Source organism: Pleurodeles waltl, chromosome 6 (assembly GCF_031143425.1).
Source record: "Pleurodeles waltl isolate 20211129_DDA chromosome 6, aPleWal1.hap1.20221129, whole genome shotgun sequence".
Classification (NCBI taxonomy): Eukaryota; Metazoa; Chordata; class Amphibia; order Caudata; family Salamandridae; genus Pleurodeles; species Pleurodeles waltl.
In genome coordinates, this window is record NC_090445.1 from 578945071 (window position 1) to 578962968 (window position 17898).

A 17898-nucleotide genomic window follows, 5' to 3' on the forward strand; every position below is an offset into this window, starting at 1 on the left:
GGTTTCTAGAAGGGCTTGAACATTTATTTTCCCTTTTGCCCTTTATTATGCCTCAGTGGGATCTGAACCTGGTTCTCGCGTATCGTTCTACCCTGACCGTACTAAAGAGTTCCGGGTGGATGACCAACTCTTTGTGGGATACATGGGAGCAAAGAAATGTCAGGCAGTACAGAAACAAACCACTTCACACTGGGTCGTTATCTGTATAGAAATCTGCTACACTCTGGCTAAAAAGCAGTCTCTTAAGAGCTTTCAAACCCATTCGACCAGAGGAAAAGCTGCGAACAGGGCATTAGCTTATGAAGTCCCATTCCTGGACAACTGTCAGATAGCAACATGGGCGTTTCACCCGTTCGGTCCTGCAGGACTTTCTGGTTTAGGAAAATTGTCCGCAACCCACTGCCAGGAGAATATGGCTTAGGTATCTATTGATACGTATGGAATCTGCAGCTAGAAGTCTCTATCAGTTGAACAAGTTACTTACTTCATGGTAATGCATTATCTGGTAGAGACTATGGGGGTCATTCTGACCCTGGCGGTCCAAGACCGCCAGGGCCACGGATGACTGAAGCACCGCCAACAGGCTGGCGGTGCTTCATAGCCCATTCCGACAGCCGCGGTCGGAAAACCGGGTCCGGCGGTTTCCCGCCGGATTTCCCCCGGCTGGGCGAATCCTCCATGGCGACGCTGCAAGCAGCGCCGCCATGGGGATTCTGACCCCCTTCCCGCCAGCCTGTTTCTGGTGGTTTTTACCGCCAGGAACAGGCTGGCTGTAAGGGGTGTCCTGGGGCCCCTGGGGGCCCCTGCACTGCCCATGCCACTGGCAATGGCAGTGCAGGGGCCCCCTAACAGGGCCCCAGCCTGCTTTTCACTGTCTGCCTAGCAGACAGTGAAATGCGCGACGGGTGCAACTACACCCGTCGCACACCTGCAACCCTGCCGGCTCCATTCGGAGCCGGCTTCTGTGTTGCAGGCCCCTTTCCCGCTGGGCCGGCGGGCGCTACCTTAGGTAGCACCCGCCGGCCCAGCGGGAAAGTTAGAATGGCCCCAGCGGTCTTTTGACCGCGGGGCGGCCAAATGGCGGTTCCCTCCAGGCGGGCGGCGACCGCCGCCCGCCGGGGTCAGAATGACCCCCTATATCTAGCTACTGATTCCTTACACCCACCCATGCTTCCCGGCTCTGTGGACTCATTTGCTAAGGTCAGGGTGATCCCTTTTAGGGCCCTAGTTTGGACACACATTTGTCAGTTTGCTTCATGAGTCTGCCCTCCTGGTGTGGAAAGTTGTGAAGACTGTAACTGACGTCCGCGTGCCTGGGTGGCACCTATATAGGTGACCGGACGTCACATCCGGTACCAACAACGCCACACGAAACAGAATGGGGCCACCGACAGCGATCGCCGGGGTGTATTGCCCTAGCAAAAAGTTTCCGGATGCAGCCTGACACTTAGGGAATTCAAAGGTAAGGAATCTGCAGCTAGATAAAGCCTCTACCATATAAAGCGTTACTGAAGGTAAGTCTTCTATAATTACTTTAATATCTGTACAAGGCATCCCTTTGTCATTTAACCCTGAAAATACAGCACCATGCAAGATGTGTCCATGTCCACTACAACTACTCCTGGATACAGAAGAGTCCGAAGGTGATGATACTAATGGTCCTTTTGTACCCGCCTCAAGCCTAACACAATTAAAACTAAAACATCAGGAACTTGACCAAGAGGACTATGAAGAAAAGGAGACTTTTTTCCCACTGAACTCGTTAACAGAGAGATATTAATACAAGAGGTTCTAACAGGCCTTTGAAAAAAGATCAAGATGATGCTTGGCAGTATGGGTGTAATTCTTACAATCAGACTTCTCAAACTTCACAGGAATCTATGATCCACGTGTCTACAACTTTGGTAAGAGATCTAAGACTCATGCTCGAGATTTCTACAAACATCTGAATCAGCTACATCTGAACTCGAAAGGCAACCTTCAAAACCTATCTCTCCATTTCATTCAAGACCTCATACAAGACTTGACGACTCCACACACTTCTGTGTGTGCACTTTCCATACAAGGCCCTTCAACTTCTTTGCCACATTAGAACGTTGGAATGTTGGGAGCTCCATTGAAAACAATGGAGTGCTCCGGGCTTCTTATGGCTGGTGGAACCCTGGAGCTCCACCATTCCAACGTTGGTCTCAGCTGTTGCTGTGAACAAAGGCCTCACAGAGCCAGAGGGGATTTGTGAGGTCTTTGTTTTATTTATTAGAGCATGCTGGCCTGTAGTGGCAGAATGTTGTAATAGCCCCATAGCCTTCCATAGCTGGGCTATGCCGGCATTAAAGTCTCCCTCCCTTGTTGAAGGCCCCAGCCTTCAGCTCAGGCCTTTAGCGCTGGAGCGGGCCCGTAATGGCCGGTATAGTCCGCTGCAGCGTGCTATAAGGCGATAGTAATCACTTTGTCAACTTAATCTGTACCAGCTGGAGATAACCCATGTTATAATAATGATCAGGAAAAAGGGCAACTACTTCCATTCACCCCTCAGTTTCCTGACCCGGAAAGGGATGATTATGTTCCGCACTGTCAGTAGATATCACTCCTACTAGGGCAAATTCATCTCCAGATGACATTGGAGGCTTTCAAAATCTCATTCACAGAGTGTCTAAAAGATTTATTTTACCGGTGCAAACAAAAGATAATGAGTATTTTCTTTACAACTTAAAAAAAATATATATTAAGTCAGTAAAGGTTAATCAAGTGATTGACCATAATTTGTCAGAAGGAATAAAGGTAATATTAAATCCAACCATAGGATCTGCTTTGATCCCCAGGCTGAATACGAATTATAAGGTGCCATAAAACACCCCTTTTAGTTGCCTCAGCCACCCCTGTGCAGACACCGTGGTAAGGCGGCCCAGCGACAGTGCAGAAATCTGAAATCTCCATACTGTGTGCCACTTGATAGAGAGGGTAGAAGGCTTAACAGTCTTGGAATGAGGTTGCTACATATATAAGTGTGCCAGCACATTAGCAGTACTTGCCCGATATTGACCGTCTGATGTGGCTAGCTATTGCATCATATCTTTATCACCTAAAGAATGATAAAAAGGCTTAAGCAAAGTCAATTCTCAATGGGGGTAAACATACATTGTCTGCAATCATTGTTACAGCAATGGACATTGCAACATCTGGTTTTAGACAGCTTGAAAGGGCAACTGTCTTACCATGGCAAGGTTGGTTCCATTCAACCTTCTTCAGACTGATGGTACATAGGAGGATCCTAGACATGGTGAACAGTGGAGAATATGTGTTTGGATGACATGTGGATAAAGCTCTCCAGTGTAACAAATCTGATACAGACACAGCAAGTGAGTCGTTCAGCAAAGAAAGCCTCAACCCTTTTGAGGAGTCTGTTGTAGAGGCCAGTAGTATTATAGAAGGAGTTCACAGCCTCATAGGTACCAACCGTACCGGCCACAACAGACATAGCACTAATGTTATTCAAAGCAGTATGGGGCACCACCTCCAGTATCCTATTGTAAACATGCCCCTCAAAGGAAAGCTGGAAATCAATCATGAAGCACTGAGAGCTCCAAATGACGGTGTCATTGCAGAGGAGACAAACACAAAGGATCCAGACATTCCTGTGGGAGGAAAAATACCATCTTTTATAATGGGCCAAGATAACATTGAATACCTCAGTGATGGAACTGATACAGTTTGGCCACACACTGGAGCTCATCTAGAATCCACCACCCAGCAATCCCCCTCAACATCTTCATCTGTTACAAGCAGAGATGCTCACCATGTTAAAGACAAGGGCAATAGAACAGTTCACAGAAGTCCATGCAAAGTTTAGGTTCTTATTCTGATTGTCGCTTTTACCTGGTAAAGAAAAATCAGGGAAATGGAGGCTGATTTTGGATCTATGTAATTTAGGCACGTTTCTCAAAACACAAAAACGTTTGCATGGTAACTTTGAAGGAAGTCCTCCAACTTCTCCAAAGAGGAGATTACATGAAATCTCTGGACTACAGGATACATACCTTCATACACCAGTCCTTCACAGTCAGTGCCCATGTCTTAGGTTCGAAGTGGCCGATCACCACTATGAATTCAGAGTGCTCCTGTTTGTCCTCAAATCTTCCCCAAGAATAGTCAAGAAGTGCTTGACTCCAATAGCAGCACATCTGAGAAAGCTAGGCCATAAATTTTTTCCCAACTTAGTTGATTGACTAGTCAAAGGAAATTCTCCCAGGACCATTACAAAAGACTCTCTGCAGCTCTTTGCCAGGTTGAGCCTTACTCTAAATAAAAGCAAACAATTGTTATTATTTGTATGTGTTTTATATGCATTGCATGTATTTTCAAGTGACACTTTTCTGAAATAAATAAATAAAGCTGCAGACTTTAAGAGACTTAGGGGGTGATTCTGATTCTGGCGGGCGGCGGAGGCCGTCCGCCAGAATTCCGCCCCCATTATACCGCTCCGCGGTCAGAAGACCGCGGAGGGTATTATGAGTTTATCCCTGGGCTGGCGGGCGGTCTCCAAAAGACCGCCCGCCAGCCCAGGGAAAAACTCCCTTCCCACGAGGATGCCGGCTCGTAATCGAGCCGGCGGATGGGAAGGTGCGACGGGTGCATTTGCACCCGTCGCGTATTTCACTGTCTGCCAAGCAGACAGTGAAATACTTGTAGGGGCCCTCTTACGGGGGCCCCTGCAGTGCCCATGCCAGTGGCATGGGCACTGCAGGGGCCCCCAGGGGCCCCGCGACCCCCCCTACCGCCATCCGGTTCCCGGCGGGCGGACCGCCGGGAACTGGATGGCGGTAGGGGGGGTCGGAATCCCCTCGGCGGCGCAGCAAGCTGCGCCGCCTTGGAGGATTCAACAGGGCAGCGGTAAACTGGCGGGAGCCCGCCAGTGTTGCCGGTCTGACCGCGGCTTTACCGCCGCGGTCAGAATGCCCTGCGGGGCACCGCCGGTCTGTCGGCGGTGCTCCCGCCGACCCTGGCCCCGGCGGTCTAAGACCGCCGGGGTCAGAATCACCCCCTTAAATCCTTTCCATATTTTGCCATGTTTCCTTTGGTATCCTAGAGCCCTGCATACCTCTGCTTCAATAAAGGTCGGAGCGGACACCGACTACCAGTGGCTTGCTGTGCCTCATTTGGTCAGAATACAACTTATCACCACCAACACGCGGGCTCTGCATGGGCCCCCCTCCTTCTTAAGGAGGAGGTCAAAGAGAGCCATCTTAGGAGAGAGTTTGATGTAAAATTCTATTCTAGATACTGTACTGAATGTATTGGGTTATAAGTCTGTGAGCCCAATGGTATCCATGAACATCAAGCTGGCGGTTTGGCAAATTCCCTTTACAAAGATGGCTGCACTTCGAATGATAAGCAAGCTGCAGTCTTTCTAGGGTACAGGACCATGCACTATTAACTTTACTGTTGTTACCTTAAATTCTTTGAGGTACTAATTTAAAACAGTAAATGTATTGTAATCCCTTTTTCAAAACAACCTCCAAAGAAACTGAACTATACACGGCCTGGAATTTTGAGCACTCTTCATTTTTACTTTGTTGATTTTTTATCAAAAGCCCAGTCAAAGCTGTTTTGTTACCTCCAAATATCTAGCATCCACCAATGAGGCATGGATGCAAAAACCCTGTGATGTTGTACTGATTCTTACAATATCTAGATATAATGTATATGGCAACCCACTCAGCTAACAGGGTCAGACCTAGAGCAGCCTTTGTAGCTTTCGAAAGATAATATGTGAAAATGAACCACTTGAATTACTCTCCATGCCTTCTGCATGCACTATGAATTGATTGTCTGTTACCTAGATGTTCTCCCCATGATGACAGTTGCCAGACCAGGTCATAATCTGAAACTTGGATGTGGCTTTCACTACACCCGCCCTCGTGAGGACCACCATGCCACCTCAGTGGCCTAGATGGTCTTGCACAAATAGTAAAAGTGCTGGCCTTCTGCAGACTCACTGTCCATAGAGGGACAGTCTCAGCGTTCCTTGGAAGAAATAGTAATTCCTGTCAGGTCCCCACGTTTCTCCTCTAATAGAGGTGAGGTGATCCCTGGATGTCTCTGGTGCCTTGTGTGCCCACTCCCAAAATGTACAATGGACATGCTAAGTGTGGCACACACATATTCAACCTCTGTGCTTGTGTGTCTGTTAGGAAAGTACCACTGTTGCCATGGTTACAACACCCTCCCCCCCCCCCACACACACACACACGTTTTGCCTAGTGTTTATGCTAACTTTGATTGAAAGTGTGCTAGGACCCTGCTAACCAGGCCCCAGCACCAGTGTTCTTTCTCTAAAACTGTATGTTTGCCTCCACAATTGACACAGCCCTGGCACACAGTTAAGTCCCTTGTAAAAAGGTACCTATGGTACCAAGGGCCCTGTGGCCAGGGAAGGTTTCTAAGGGCTGCAGCGTATATTATGCCACCCTAGGGGACCCCTCACTCAGCTCATGCACACTGCCTGACAGCTTGTGTGTGCTGGTGGGAAGAAAAAGACAGCCAACATGGCACCCCTCTCAGGGTGCCATGCCCACAAACCACTGCCTGTGGCATAGGTAAGTCACCCCTCTAGCAGGCCTTACAGCCCTAAGGCAGGGTGCACTATACCACAGGTGAGGGCATAGCTGCATGAGCAATATGCCCCTACAGTGTCTAAGTCCATTCTTAGACATTGTAATTGCAGTGTAGCCATACTGAGTATATGGTCTGGGAGTTTGTGATTACGAACTCCACAGCATCATAATGGCTTCACTGAATACTGGGAAGTTTGGTATAAAATTTCCCAACATAATAAACCCACACTGACGCCAGTGTGGGAGTTATTGAAAAATGCACTGTGAGGGCATCTTAGAGATGCCCCCTGTATGTTAGCCCATATGTTGCTAGTGTAGGACTGACCAGTCTGTGCCAGCCTGCCATTTGCAGACGCGTTTCTGACCACCTTGGGTGAGTGCCTTTGTGCACTCTGTAGTCAGATACAAAGTCTGTCCTAGGTGGAGGTGCTTCTCACCTCCCCCTGCAGGAACGGTAACACCTGGTGGTGATCCTCAGAGGCCCTAAGCCTCGGTTTACAGTGCCCCAGGGCACTCCAGCTAGTGGAGATGCCCGCCCCCCGGAAAGTTCAGTGGGAAAATTAGGGAAAACAGGGAGCCGTGACCACCCCTAAGGTGTCCAGAGCTGAGGTGACCCCCTCCCTGCTGAATCTTCCATCTTGGTTTGGAGGACAGTGGCAAATAGGGATAGGAATGTGCCCCCCTCCCCAAAGGGAGTGGGTACAAGGAGGATGTAGCCACCCTCAGGGACAGTAGCCATTGACTATTGCCCTCTGATCCCTAAAATGCCCCTTAATCTTGTATTTAAGGGCTTCCCTGAACCCAGCTTGTCAGATTCCTGGCGACATACAAGGAGAAAAAGGACTGCTACGCTGAAAACCCCAGCAGAGAAGAAGGAAGACGACAACTGCTTTGGCCCCAGCAGTACCGGCCTTTCTCCTGCTTCAAAGAACCTGCAAAACTACCAGCGCCACGTCCAGCAGGCCCACCAACCTCTGCCAACACCAGAGGACTGCCCTGCACCCAAAAGGACCTAGCAAGAAAGGGTCCCCAGGCGATTGGGAGCAAGAGCCCATCCTGGGTTGACCCCCCTCCCCCGAACCTCCACGACAACACCTGCAGAGGGAATCCAGAGGACCCCCCGACTGCAAGCTCCGGACGAAGGTATCCGATGCAGGTATGGACCCACTGCACCCGCAGCTCCCAGGCCTTGGAGAACCTGACCCCCAGTGCACCATCAACCAGGAGGCTGTCCTCTTCCCTGCCCAGCCGGTGGTTTGCCCGAGAAGCCCCCCTGGACCTCTTCTGCAACCCCGGGGTCCCCTCAAAGAGTTGCATTGGAAACCTGACAGCCTGTTTGCACCTGGCCGCCCTAGTGCTGCTGAGGGTGTGTGTTTGGTGCCTACTTGAGGCCCCTCCAGTGCTCTCCTGAACCCCCTGGTCTTCCCTCCGAGCCATGGGTACTTACCTGCTGCCTGACTGGATTCCGAGATCCTCCCTGTCTCCATAGGAGCCCACGTTAATTCGTGCCTCTTTGACCTCTGCACCCGACCGCCGCCATGTTGCTAGTGGTGGGTGTTTGGGGTTAACTTGAACCCCCAACGACAGACTAACTAACCGGACCAAGATACCTAACCCCCAGAGATAACTGTAATTCGAATACTTACCTATAAAACTGTACTACTTTTTCCTCCCCCAGGAACTGTTGAAGTTTGCAGTGTCCACTTTTAAAATTAGCTTTTTGCTATTTTAAAGAAAACTGTATACATTGTCGATTCCATTCAACGTCCTAATTATACTATGCAAAGTACCTTTCATTTCATGTACTTACCTGCAAACTGAGGCGGTTATTCCAACCACGGCGGGCGGCGGTCGCCGCCCGCCATGCAGTTACCGCCGAATGACCGCACCGCGGTCAAAAGACTGCGGCGGCCATTCTGGCTTTCCCGCTGGGCTGGCGGGCGACCGCCAAAAGGCCGCCCGCCGGCCCAGCAGGAAAGACCCAGCAATGATGAAGCCGGCTCCGAATGGAACCGGCGGAGTTGCTGGGGTGCGACGGGTGCAGTGGCACCCGTCGCGATTTTCAGTGTCTGCTAGGCAGACACTGAAAATCATTATGGGGCCCCACGACACCCGTTCCCGCCATCCTGTTCCTGGCGGTTTTTACCGCCAGGACCAGGATGGCGGGAAGGGGGTCGGAATCCCCATGGCGGTGCTGCGAGCAGCGCCGCCATGGAGGATTCTTTGGGCCAGGGGTAAACCGGCAGGAAACCGCCGGTTGCCCTTTTCTGACCGCGGCGGTCAGAATTGCCCATGAAGCACCGCCAGCCTGTTGGCGGTGCTTCCGCGGCCCTCTGCCCTGGTGGTTTTCAACCGCCAGGGTCAGAATGACCGCCTGAATCTTGTGTAGAAATAAACTAACAAAACATATTTTCCTACATAAAACCCACAAAAAGAGCATTAGTGTTTTATCTGTTTTGCCTCTGTCAAGCCTTTGTGGAATCCCTGGACTCTGTATCTCATTTTGATATAGTATATACAGAGCCAGCTTCCTACACTTCTATTACTAGTTGTTTTGACAAAATGTATCCTCATCTGTGTTTCATAGGGCAATCACTCGTACAATTTGAAGAACCCCCACTTTTCAGTGTGTGACTAATAAATTTGTACATGCAGAATGAAAAACAAAACATCTGCGGTCCTTTACTAGATTGCATTGGGGGCACTACATTGGTTACAAATGCCATTTGTCCTTCTGAGGCACTTTCACTTCTATGGCCCCGGTACACTTTTTCCTCCAGACTGATCACTCAAAAGTGCCAATCTCATTGCCTTTTTCTTACCTTACTAGAATATAATCCCACTCACAGTTAGAGAAAAAAAAACATAACTAGGATGATCTTATTGAGAAGGAAGGGCGAAGCCTGTGAATAGCGAGCTATCTGATCTCCAGCTTATATTTTAGGTTCCAAGCTCATGTAGTGCTTTGGCACCCACTCCGGTACTGTCCAATGAACAGACATCCTGAATGTATGAATGAAAGGGCAGATATACTCAGTAACATTTTCGACTTTAATACTACCTAGGCGGCAGCCATGATGTTGTGATTTCACAGTGACAACGATGAGGAAATTACCTTTTCTTTGTTTACCATTCCCTTATTGATGTGAGCGCTGTTATTTTTCTACTGTCAGGTAATCAAAAGTGTACTTTTAATTGAGATGCTGCATTGCACCACAACTATATCATTTTTAATGGGTCCTCTGATCTATTTTTTCTGTCTCTCAGGAGGAAGAGGAGTCTGCAAGTAAAACCCAAGCAGAGAGTGATGTGGAGAAGGGTGACCCACCTGAGAAGACAGTAGAATACTTCGCGAGTGAACTCAAGGAGGCTGAGGGCGATGTATGATAGAGGAGAAGAAGGGGGCTCTCTGACCCCAGACATTTTTAAGAAATCTCAGGACTAAAGTCTGTTTGTTGTGAAGATCTAGTCCATGTGTGTAATCTTGAAGGCGAAGCAAACTCAGTTCCTTTTGAAGAATTGTATCGAGCTGTTAGCACACACACTGGACATGACATAAAGAGGTGCTCCCTGCAAGAGTTCAGAGGACATAGAAGAATGATACACACAGTAATTGAAGAAGCACAACAGAAATTGCTGGAATATTGCACAGCAATTGCAAAATGATGATAGGCACAGGGCACAGACTGAAGAAAATCCGAGGGCAACGAACACAGTGGACCATTCGAAACTCCGGCAGAGGTGTGTTCTTGGAACCTCAATGTTGCAGAACGCACAGAGCAAGAAATCCCTGTAGGATATGTACTTTCTAGGAAAAACAATTCTTCAGAGACAATAGGGCAATGTTTTAAAAGATCACTGTCAAAACAATGTAAATATTACTAAAGCATTTAGAGGTGCTTCCTAGGACAGCTAGCACTGAAGATGTGCCTTTTGGGACAGTTAACATTACAAGGCGCCTTACCACAAGAAAGCACAATAGTTCAATCTTAATGTCCAACCATTACTGCAGGGCAAGCAGTTAGCCACTGGAGCGTTTTGTGCAGAATGTCTCCCTTTAAGTTCCGGTGCTCTTTTTGGGGCTCAGTAGTAGTGAATGGCTGCATTATCCTGGATGCAGTGTACTTCATTTGGACTATTGAGAAGTTAATCACTGCACATGGTAAACAAAATATAGTGAAATGATTTACTCATTGTCACATGCATTACCTGGCACATGATGAAATTCCACTCATTCTATTGGTCCTAGCATTCTCAAATTTTCCATATCAATGCTCTGCAAAAATATTTGTCTTGTGACGATGCTCTGAAAGTGTGCACTGCTCTACTGCCCCTCCTAGTAATGGCATCAGAAAACTGTATCCACTGTTGGCAGACAAACCTCTTATTGCTCATTGCTTTGCAGTGGGACAAGATGTGTTTGACTTATTTCGCTTCTAGGACCTTCTTATCATTCCACCGACCTAGGAGCATACAGCTTGTGATGGACCCTCTTCTACGGCTGGATGTTTATCACCACCCTACCCTTACCCTGCATTTATCAGGGGTTTCAGTCACTCCATCTACTATAGAAGGCCTCCGCTCACATCCATAACTAGCTGTGGGTCACAACCCCTCGGTTCTGTAATGGAAAGTGTGCTTTAACTTTGATTGTTAGCAATCCCTAAACACATGCATATCTTGTAAAAGCCTTTAGGAAACCCACCTGGATTACCTTCATTCATTACAGCTGGTTCGAGATTGCTTCCATTCTCAGATGTCCTCCTCCTATTTATATGGCCTTCGTCCCTTTCATCTCTTCAACACACCTGGCTAGATTGTCTATTTGTGTAACCTTCTAACAAAATACTGAGCATGGTCCATTCTCTTTGTGCAAAATCAATAGATTTTTCCAAATTTTCTACCAGAGAAAGCCTACTAGCTATAACGAATAATGTTTTGCATCTGTATTGGCATTTCATGTGTAATGCAGAGTAATAGAGTCAAGGTCAATTTAGGAAATATGATACCATGCCATTACGATACAGAGGTCTTTGAAAAGGGTGTAACATTTCTAAACCCAAAATAATATGCGAACAAAAAAAACGTAAGGAAACCATGTTTTCCTTCACAATTTTTTCATTCACCTTCACGAACATTGAATATCTCCGTTTGTAGGTAGGATCTTTGAACTTTTTTTCTAAAGAGAAATGTACTCTTAGAAAAGTACTTCTGCTTTAGGCCTGAACCACTCATCTTTCCTGCCTCCATTTTCAGTCCCAGAACGGGACCCATGTTGGAGCCTTGCAGTAGCTCTGCCATTTGTGAACTCAGCAAACTCCTCCCAAGGTTCCCTTCTGAATATTTAAAGTCCCAACCCAGCAAAATGGCTAGGAGGAAGCTTTCTCTTACCTTGCACCTTTCTCTTACCCAAGAATCACTCAAAGTGTATGGAGCATCGCCACTGCCTTGGTTATCAGCATACAAATTTGAGGAGATTACTGCTATGGCTTGCTGGCCAAGACTGAATCCCAGTGAGGTCAACTTAGTTTAGCACCCATCAGATGTCTGTAAATTGAGTACCAATACACTGGATAATAGTAACATCTTTTGTTTACGGTCCTTAAACATGACAAACGCATCATGAAGAATAACATAGAAATACGTTTTTTAAATTAAATTTGACACTGGGGGATTACTTATTGCTCTCAAAAAGGCCCTTTCCAGATGGCCAGAGTCTTTACCATAAATATCTTGCAGGTGAGCCCAATCGTCTCGCTCCAGGACTCAAACCCCAAGATAATACCAGCTGCAAGGAGAAGCACAGACCTAGGAAGAAGAAGCAGATCACTTACGAGAGACCAGACCCTTTCAAAATCAGGACATCCTCAGTGAAGGCCACACAGGCTCTCGTCACTGAGGCATCACAGTAAGAGTCTGGAAAACACTGTTATCAACTCACAAAGAACTTTTCTATTGATAATTGTACGTCTTTTATGCTGTCAATGTCAACAGCACTGCCATTTTCAAGACCGTGTGACTATGTGAGCTTCCTCTTCTATTCGTTCCATTTATTTGTGATTTAATCTAATTGTTTACCTACTTTTGCTAAATAATACAACAAGACTAAGAAAAAAGTACAATTCAAGAGTCAGCATTTTCTGGTTCTCTTATTGGGTAAAGAACATGTAAAAAGAAGCCTTCCCCTATCTCAACAGTTTCTATAGTGAAAGTAGTGAAATGGATTTCATATGGAATGAAGTATTTTTGGCAACTCAATCATTAACCTACATGCTCAGTTGCCACACCATTGTTGGACAACTATGACAGTTCCTTATGGGAAGCAATCAAGCATCTACCTGTTCAAGAAAAAAAAGAGTGGCTCTCTTGGACATTGTTTGTTTTCTCAATTTATAACCAGTGTCACAGAGGATAAAGCAGTGGATCTGCTATTGGATTTTGCCAGGGCATATCCATAAGGAGATTTCTTTATGATTGGGACTTGTATATCTTAAATAGCCAGCATGAGAGTCTAGAGCTTCCATTTGAGGGCAGTCCTTTAATCAGTCTCCGTGCTGACGACATTTGAACAGAAGAATAAGGTTTTACTGAAACTTTAATGGAAAGGGTGTCTAGCTGGTATCTTACTCAGTGGCTTCACTCCTTACAGGCAACTGAATCAGGGGCAAAATATTGTGCCTTTGGAAAACAAAGTGGTAGAAGCCAATCTTCAACTTGCTGTGCGTGTTCAAACGAATAGCTTCATTCTGTTCTTGAGTAACCAGGATAGTGAAGGCAGCCTTTTTCTGTCAGCTTCATCTTCCAGTGTAGCAAATATTTGTAAAAAACGTGGTTGTTTAGTATCGTACAATATGTATGTGTGCTCTGTTTACACCTGTGTCACCAAACATCTTACTAAACCAAGGTTCTCTATCTAAACTGGCTGGCTCAGGACCTGAAACTGCTTTAAGCGTTGAACATAACTATGGGTTGCCCATTCCTTAAAAGGACAGTTACATAGATTTCAATTACTTGCTTTATGTGTGAAATAGGGCGACCTCTAGACCTGGCACTTGGTGAAGAAAACTAACTTCAGGGTGCTGAAGCTTCACTGCATCTCTCCACAACTGAACAAAGAAGACTAAATGTGTTCCAAACGAAGAAGACAAAACATGTTTCATAGACCTCCTGGATGCATATTCCCACATTGCCAATGCCACAAAACAACAAATATTTCTTGCACCATGCCTTACATTTTAACCTGAATATGACCCTTTCAGCACAGTGAGTTTAAAATGTCAGTTGTCCTTTGCCATTAAGGCTAAATCAAATTGATGGTTCCAAAAGAAGAATCCCACACACGTATTTGGCTTTTGGAAAGAGATACTGCTCTTTAAAAAAAAGTGTGTCCTGCACCTATGCAGATATATTTAGTGATTTTGACCTTAATTACAATTTTCCTTATACTTACTTCTTCCATGTAAACACCATAGAAACCCATGGGTGTCTGTGAGAGGCTACAAAAGCCCTGCTTAATATCTTTGGGTAGCTGACTTTTTGATATAGAAAAGTCATGGTTGATGGCTATTTCAGCTTGCATGTAATGCATGTTGAAGACCCATCAGGCAAACTCGAGAAATCCTGGATTCTTAGGAACACTTTGATTTAAAGATTTTGGAGCCAGCCTCAACTTGTTTGGTGGTGTATATTTGATATTTACTCCTCGCCAGGGATGATGATGATGTAGTAGTAGGAAACATGCAAACCATGAGTTGGACTGCCCACTACTTGATCCAGTTCACATTTTCAGCCAAGAAGGAAAGATTGGTGAGTTCCAAACTTGTTATGCTCCGGATCTGGAGAAAGTTAGATTTGTTACTCCAAACCTGGCTCTGAATGATTCCTATTCCATCTGGGTGGAGTGTGCACTAAAAATCCTCCTTTCACTGTGCAAAGTCACAGAATCCCTAGTCACTGATTCTCTGCGTTCCCTGAAAATGCATACCGTCAGTACCATGGAATATTGGAATGAGGAGACAGGATCCCCCTTCTTTTAAATACAGCAAGCAACATCTATAATGTTATCAAATGTAGGTTTCTGGAAAATGATGTGTCCTGACACTTGGCGCAGGATTACTTTGCACTTGTTTATCCCTCCTCCAGTTCGGAAAATGTTACTCATTTCATAATATTAAATCAGGCTCCTCATAGGACCTCTTTACAGCATCTGTTTTCCAAGAACTAGTGCCATTTTTATCACGAGGTTGGCCTTCTTCTTTAATCTGAGCTCTAGCGACAAGTGTCTGTAAAGATCACTGAAAAATTGGAATATCCTACTCCTGAAGAGATGCAACTTAAATTCTAGTGACTGCATAAACTTTCAGCCCATCACATTAGTTTTGGCATTGTGGATTGAGCAGCACCTTGCTTTTATAAAGTCTTTGAAACTGTTTTTTTTCTAAATATTTGGCTGATTTAAGTTGCTAGTGAAGGCCCCTTTTTTGCCTTCTTTAGCTTCATGAAGCCAGTTTGGTGTATGCATGCTATGTAACTGTATGACTGCACATAAAACAGGAGGAGATATAAATCTCCAGTGATAAACCTTTTTTCTTTCATAGCACTGAGATCCTCGTAAGCAGTAGTCTCTCACTTCCTGTCTTGGAGTATTGATCTGCCAGGGGCTTTCTGCTGTATCAAATCCTAGTACTTCATCATTGCATGTCAGTGAGAAAGTCTGATAATCTTAATTTTCTCTATGTGCAAGCACCGAGGATCCTTGGGCTCTTAATTGAGAACCCTAGGCCATTTTTATCACGAGGTTGGCCTTCTTCTTTAATCTGAGCTCTAGCGACAAGTGTCTGTAAAGATCACTGAAAAATTGGAATATCCTACTCCTGAAGAGATGCAACTTAAATTCTAGTGACTGCATAAACTTTCAGCCCATCACATTAGTTTTGGCATTGTAGAAGCTGACTGGACAGCAGTTGAATTATCTGGAATGGTACACTACACTTTACACCTTACAAATGGTATTCCGCCTTGACCACTGCGCAGAAAGGACACTTGTTACAGCTCTTGATGTAATCGTGTCCATCCAGGATGAGGGTGATGCAGTGGAAATTATTCGGTTGGACTTCTACACCAAATTTGATACGGTGGGTCATGCAGCGTTGCATCCACTGATTCTGGGGGTTGTGTCCTGTAATGAATGGCTTGCACATTTTCTGTCTGACTGCCGACAGACTCTTGCTTTCACCTTTCAGCAGAGTTAAAGTTGAGGTGGCTTGCAGTTAGTAACTTGGCTCATCACTTTCATCTACTTTATTTAAGATATTTATGTATATATGCCCTCTGTCCTGTCTCGTACATATAGTCCTTTATTTGTAGAGCTATTTCTTATGTAACAACATGCAGTTGGTCATTAGGATGGATAAAAAGTCTATGCTCTTCACTTTCACATTTAAGGTGGTAAACTTCCTATTCACTTTTACATGGCTCCTAAAGTCGTGAACCTGAGCACAGGGTAAACAGAGCTGCTGATCCTGGGCAATTCTAATGCCTGATGGTATAATGTTCTCCGTCCTGATAGTATGCATCTACCTTCTACCCAGCCCACCTCTCCCCAAAGAATGCTGCCAAAGTTAAATCTCTGGAGTTAGTATTAGCCTGGGAGGCTTCAATAAAGTCTTATTGTTTGCTAGTGCTTAATTTGTAAGGCAATGAGTGCCAGTGCCCAAACCTCTTTTTAGAAGCCCGTAGCCATTGTTTTTAAATGTCAATGTACCATGTACTAGAAAGGTGCATTCTTGAATACACCTCATGCCTCTTTAATCTACCACCAGACACTCCCAGTACCTCTATCTCACTCTTGCAGGTTCCTGATTTCTCCCTTTGTGATTTTTTTGTCTTTCCTGTCCTCCTCCTTTCTCATTTGTGTTTTTCCATCTCTTGCTTTCCTTAAATGTCTGATGAGAAAACATAAGTGCCAGTCCCTTAAAAAGAGTGCTGATAGGCCGCACCTGCAACCACTGGCTCACATTAAACACCTACTTTGGTCTTCAGCGTCGGTCTGGCCTGTTGGGAAATCTAGTACTGTCAGAAGGGCTGCTCTGCAAGACCAGTGTGCGTGCTAGTTTTCTTTGTCCTATGGGTTTTTCTCATGTTTTCTGCCCTGTGTGCCAGCGTTGGAAACATTCAGCCTGCTCTGTCACTACACAGTCAGCAGGTGCCACCCACAGCGGTAGCTGTTGCTGCGCTCAAGACAATGATCTTTGTCTCAGCTCCATCAATTTTGGGGGAGATGCGTTATTATGAGTAATTGCAACCAGAAACGTGTTATTTCACCCATCAACAAAGATCGTCAAGAAGCTATGTCGCAAAGTTCCAAGCTGATATGCTGGGCCAGAGAGTCTCACTTCTTTTTTTATTTTTTAGCGTGTGGCCATCTTTTTTTGCTGTCCAGGCCTATTTTATGTCCAGTCTGACAATACTGTTCTTCTGTGCTGCTCAAGAGGACTTTTTTCTTAAGCTTATGAATTGTGTATTATCTGGTGTTTTCAGCCTGTGAGATGTTCAGAACTTACAATTGTAATGGTCTTTAACTGGATAAATCTTTCCTCCAGTCAGTGCAGAACTTTGCAGCCAGAGTAGGGAACGGCTTCCGGAAGTTCTGGCCTGGGGCGATCAGGCTTCAGGACAGTGTATTCAGTTGTTGTACCTCTGCATCACCCATATAATCTTTTTATGGTACAGAAAGTTTAGAGTGGGCTACTGTTCTTCTTCTGTACTACCCACCTTAAGTGCTCTGTTCCAGCAATCGCCACATGATGTGTATTCCCAAAATGAAAAACTGTAACTAATATATAGTCTGCTCTTGAAAAAGTGGATTGAGCAGCACCTTGCTTTTATAAAGTCTTTGAAACTGTTTTTTTTCTAAATATTTGGCTGATTTAAGTTGCTAGTGAAGGCCCCTTTTTTGCCTTCTTTAGCTTCATGAAGCCAGTTTGGTGTATGCATGCTATGTAACTGTATGACTGCACATAAAACAGGAGGAGATATAAATCTCCAGTGATAAACCTTTTTTCTTTCATAGCACTGAGATCCTCGTAAGCAGTAGTCTCTCACTTCCTGTCTTGGAGTATTGATCTGCCAGGGGCTTTCTGCTGTATCAAATCCTAGTACTTCATCATTGCATGTCAGTGAGAAAGTCTGATAATCTTAATTTTCTCTATGTGCAAGCACCGAGGTTCCTTGGGCTCTTAATTGAGAACCCTAGGCAATCAGTCCTTGTCACTGACAGATCACT

General features: G+C 45.6%; 1 protein-coding gene across 4 annotated transcripts in view; it reads left to right on the top strand.

The window, feature by feature from the left end:
• Positions 1–12741, top strand: part of FKBP5 (FKBP prolyl isomerase 5) — an 805772-nt gene extending 793031 nt beyond the window's left edge. For 3 of the 4 annotated variants that reach the window (XM_069238765.1, XM_069238763.1, XM_069238764.1), the window contains one exon: positions 9882–12741. In XM_069238765.1, the coding sequence (XP_069094866.1) occupies positions 9882–10001 (120 nt within the window). In that variant the 3' untranslated portion in view covers positions 10002–12741. The remainder of the gene's footprint in view (positions 1–9881) is intronic. The other variant, XR_011204865.1, reaches the window with a different exon arrangement.
• The last annotated feature ends 5157 nt before the right edge of the window (positions 12742–17898 follow it).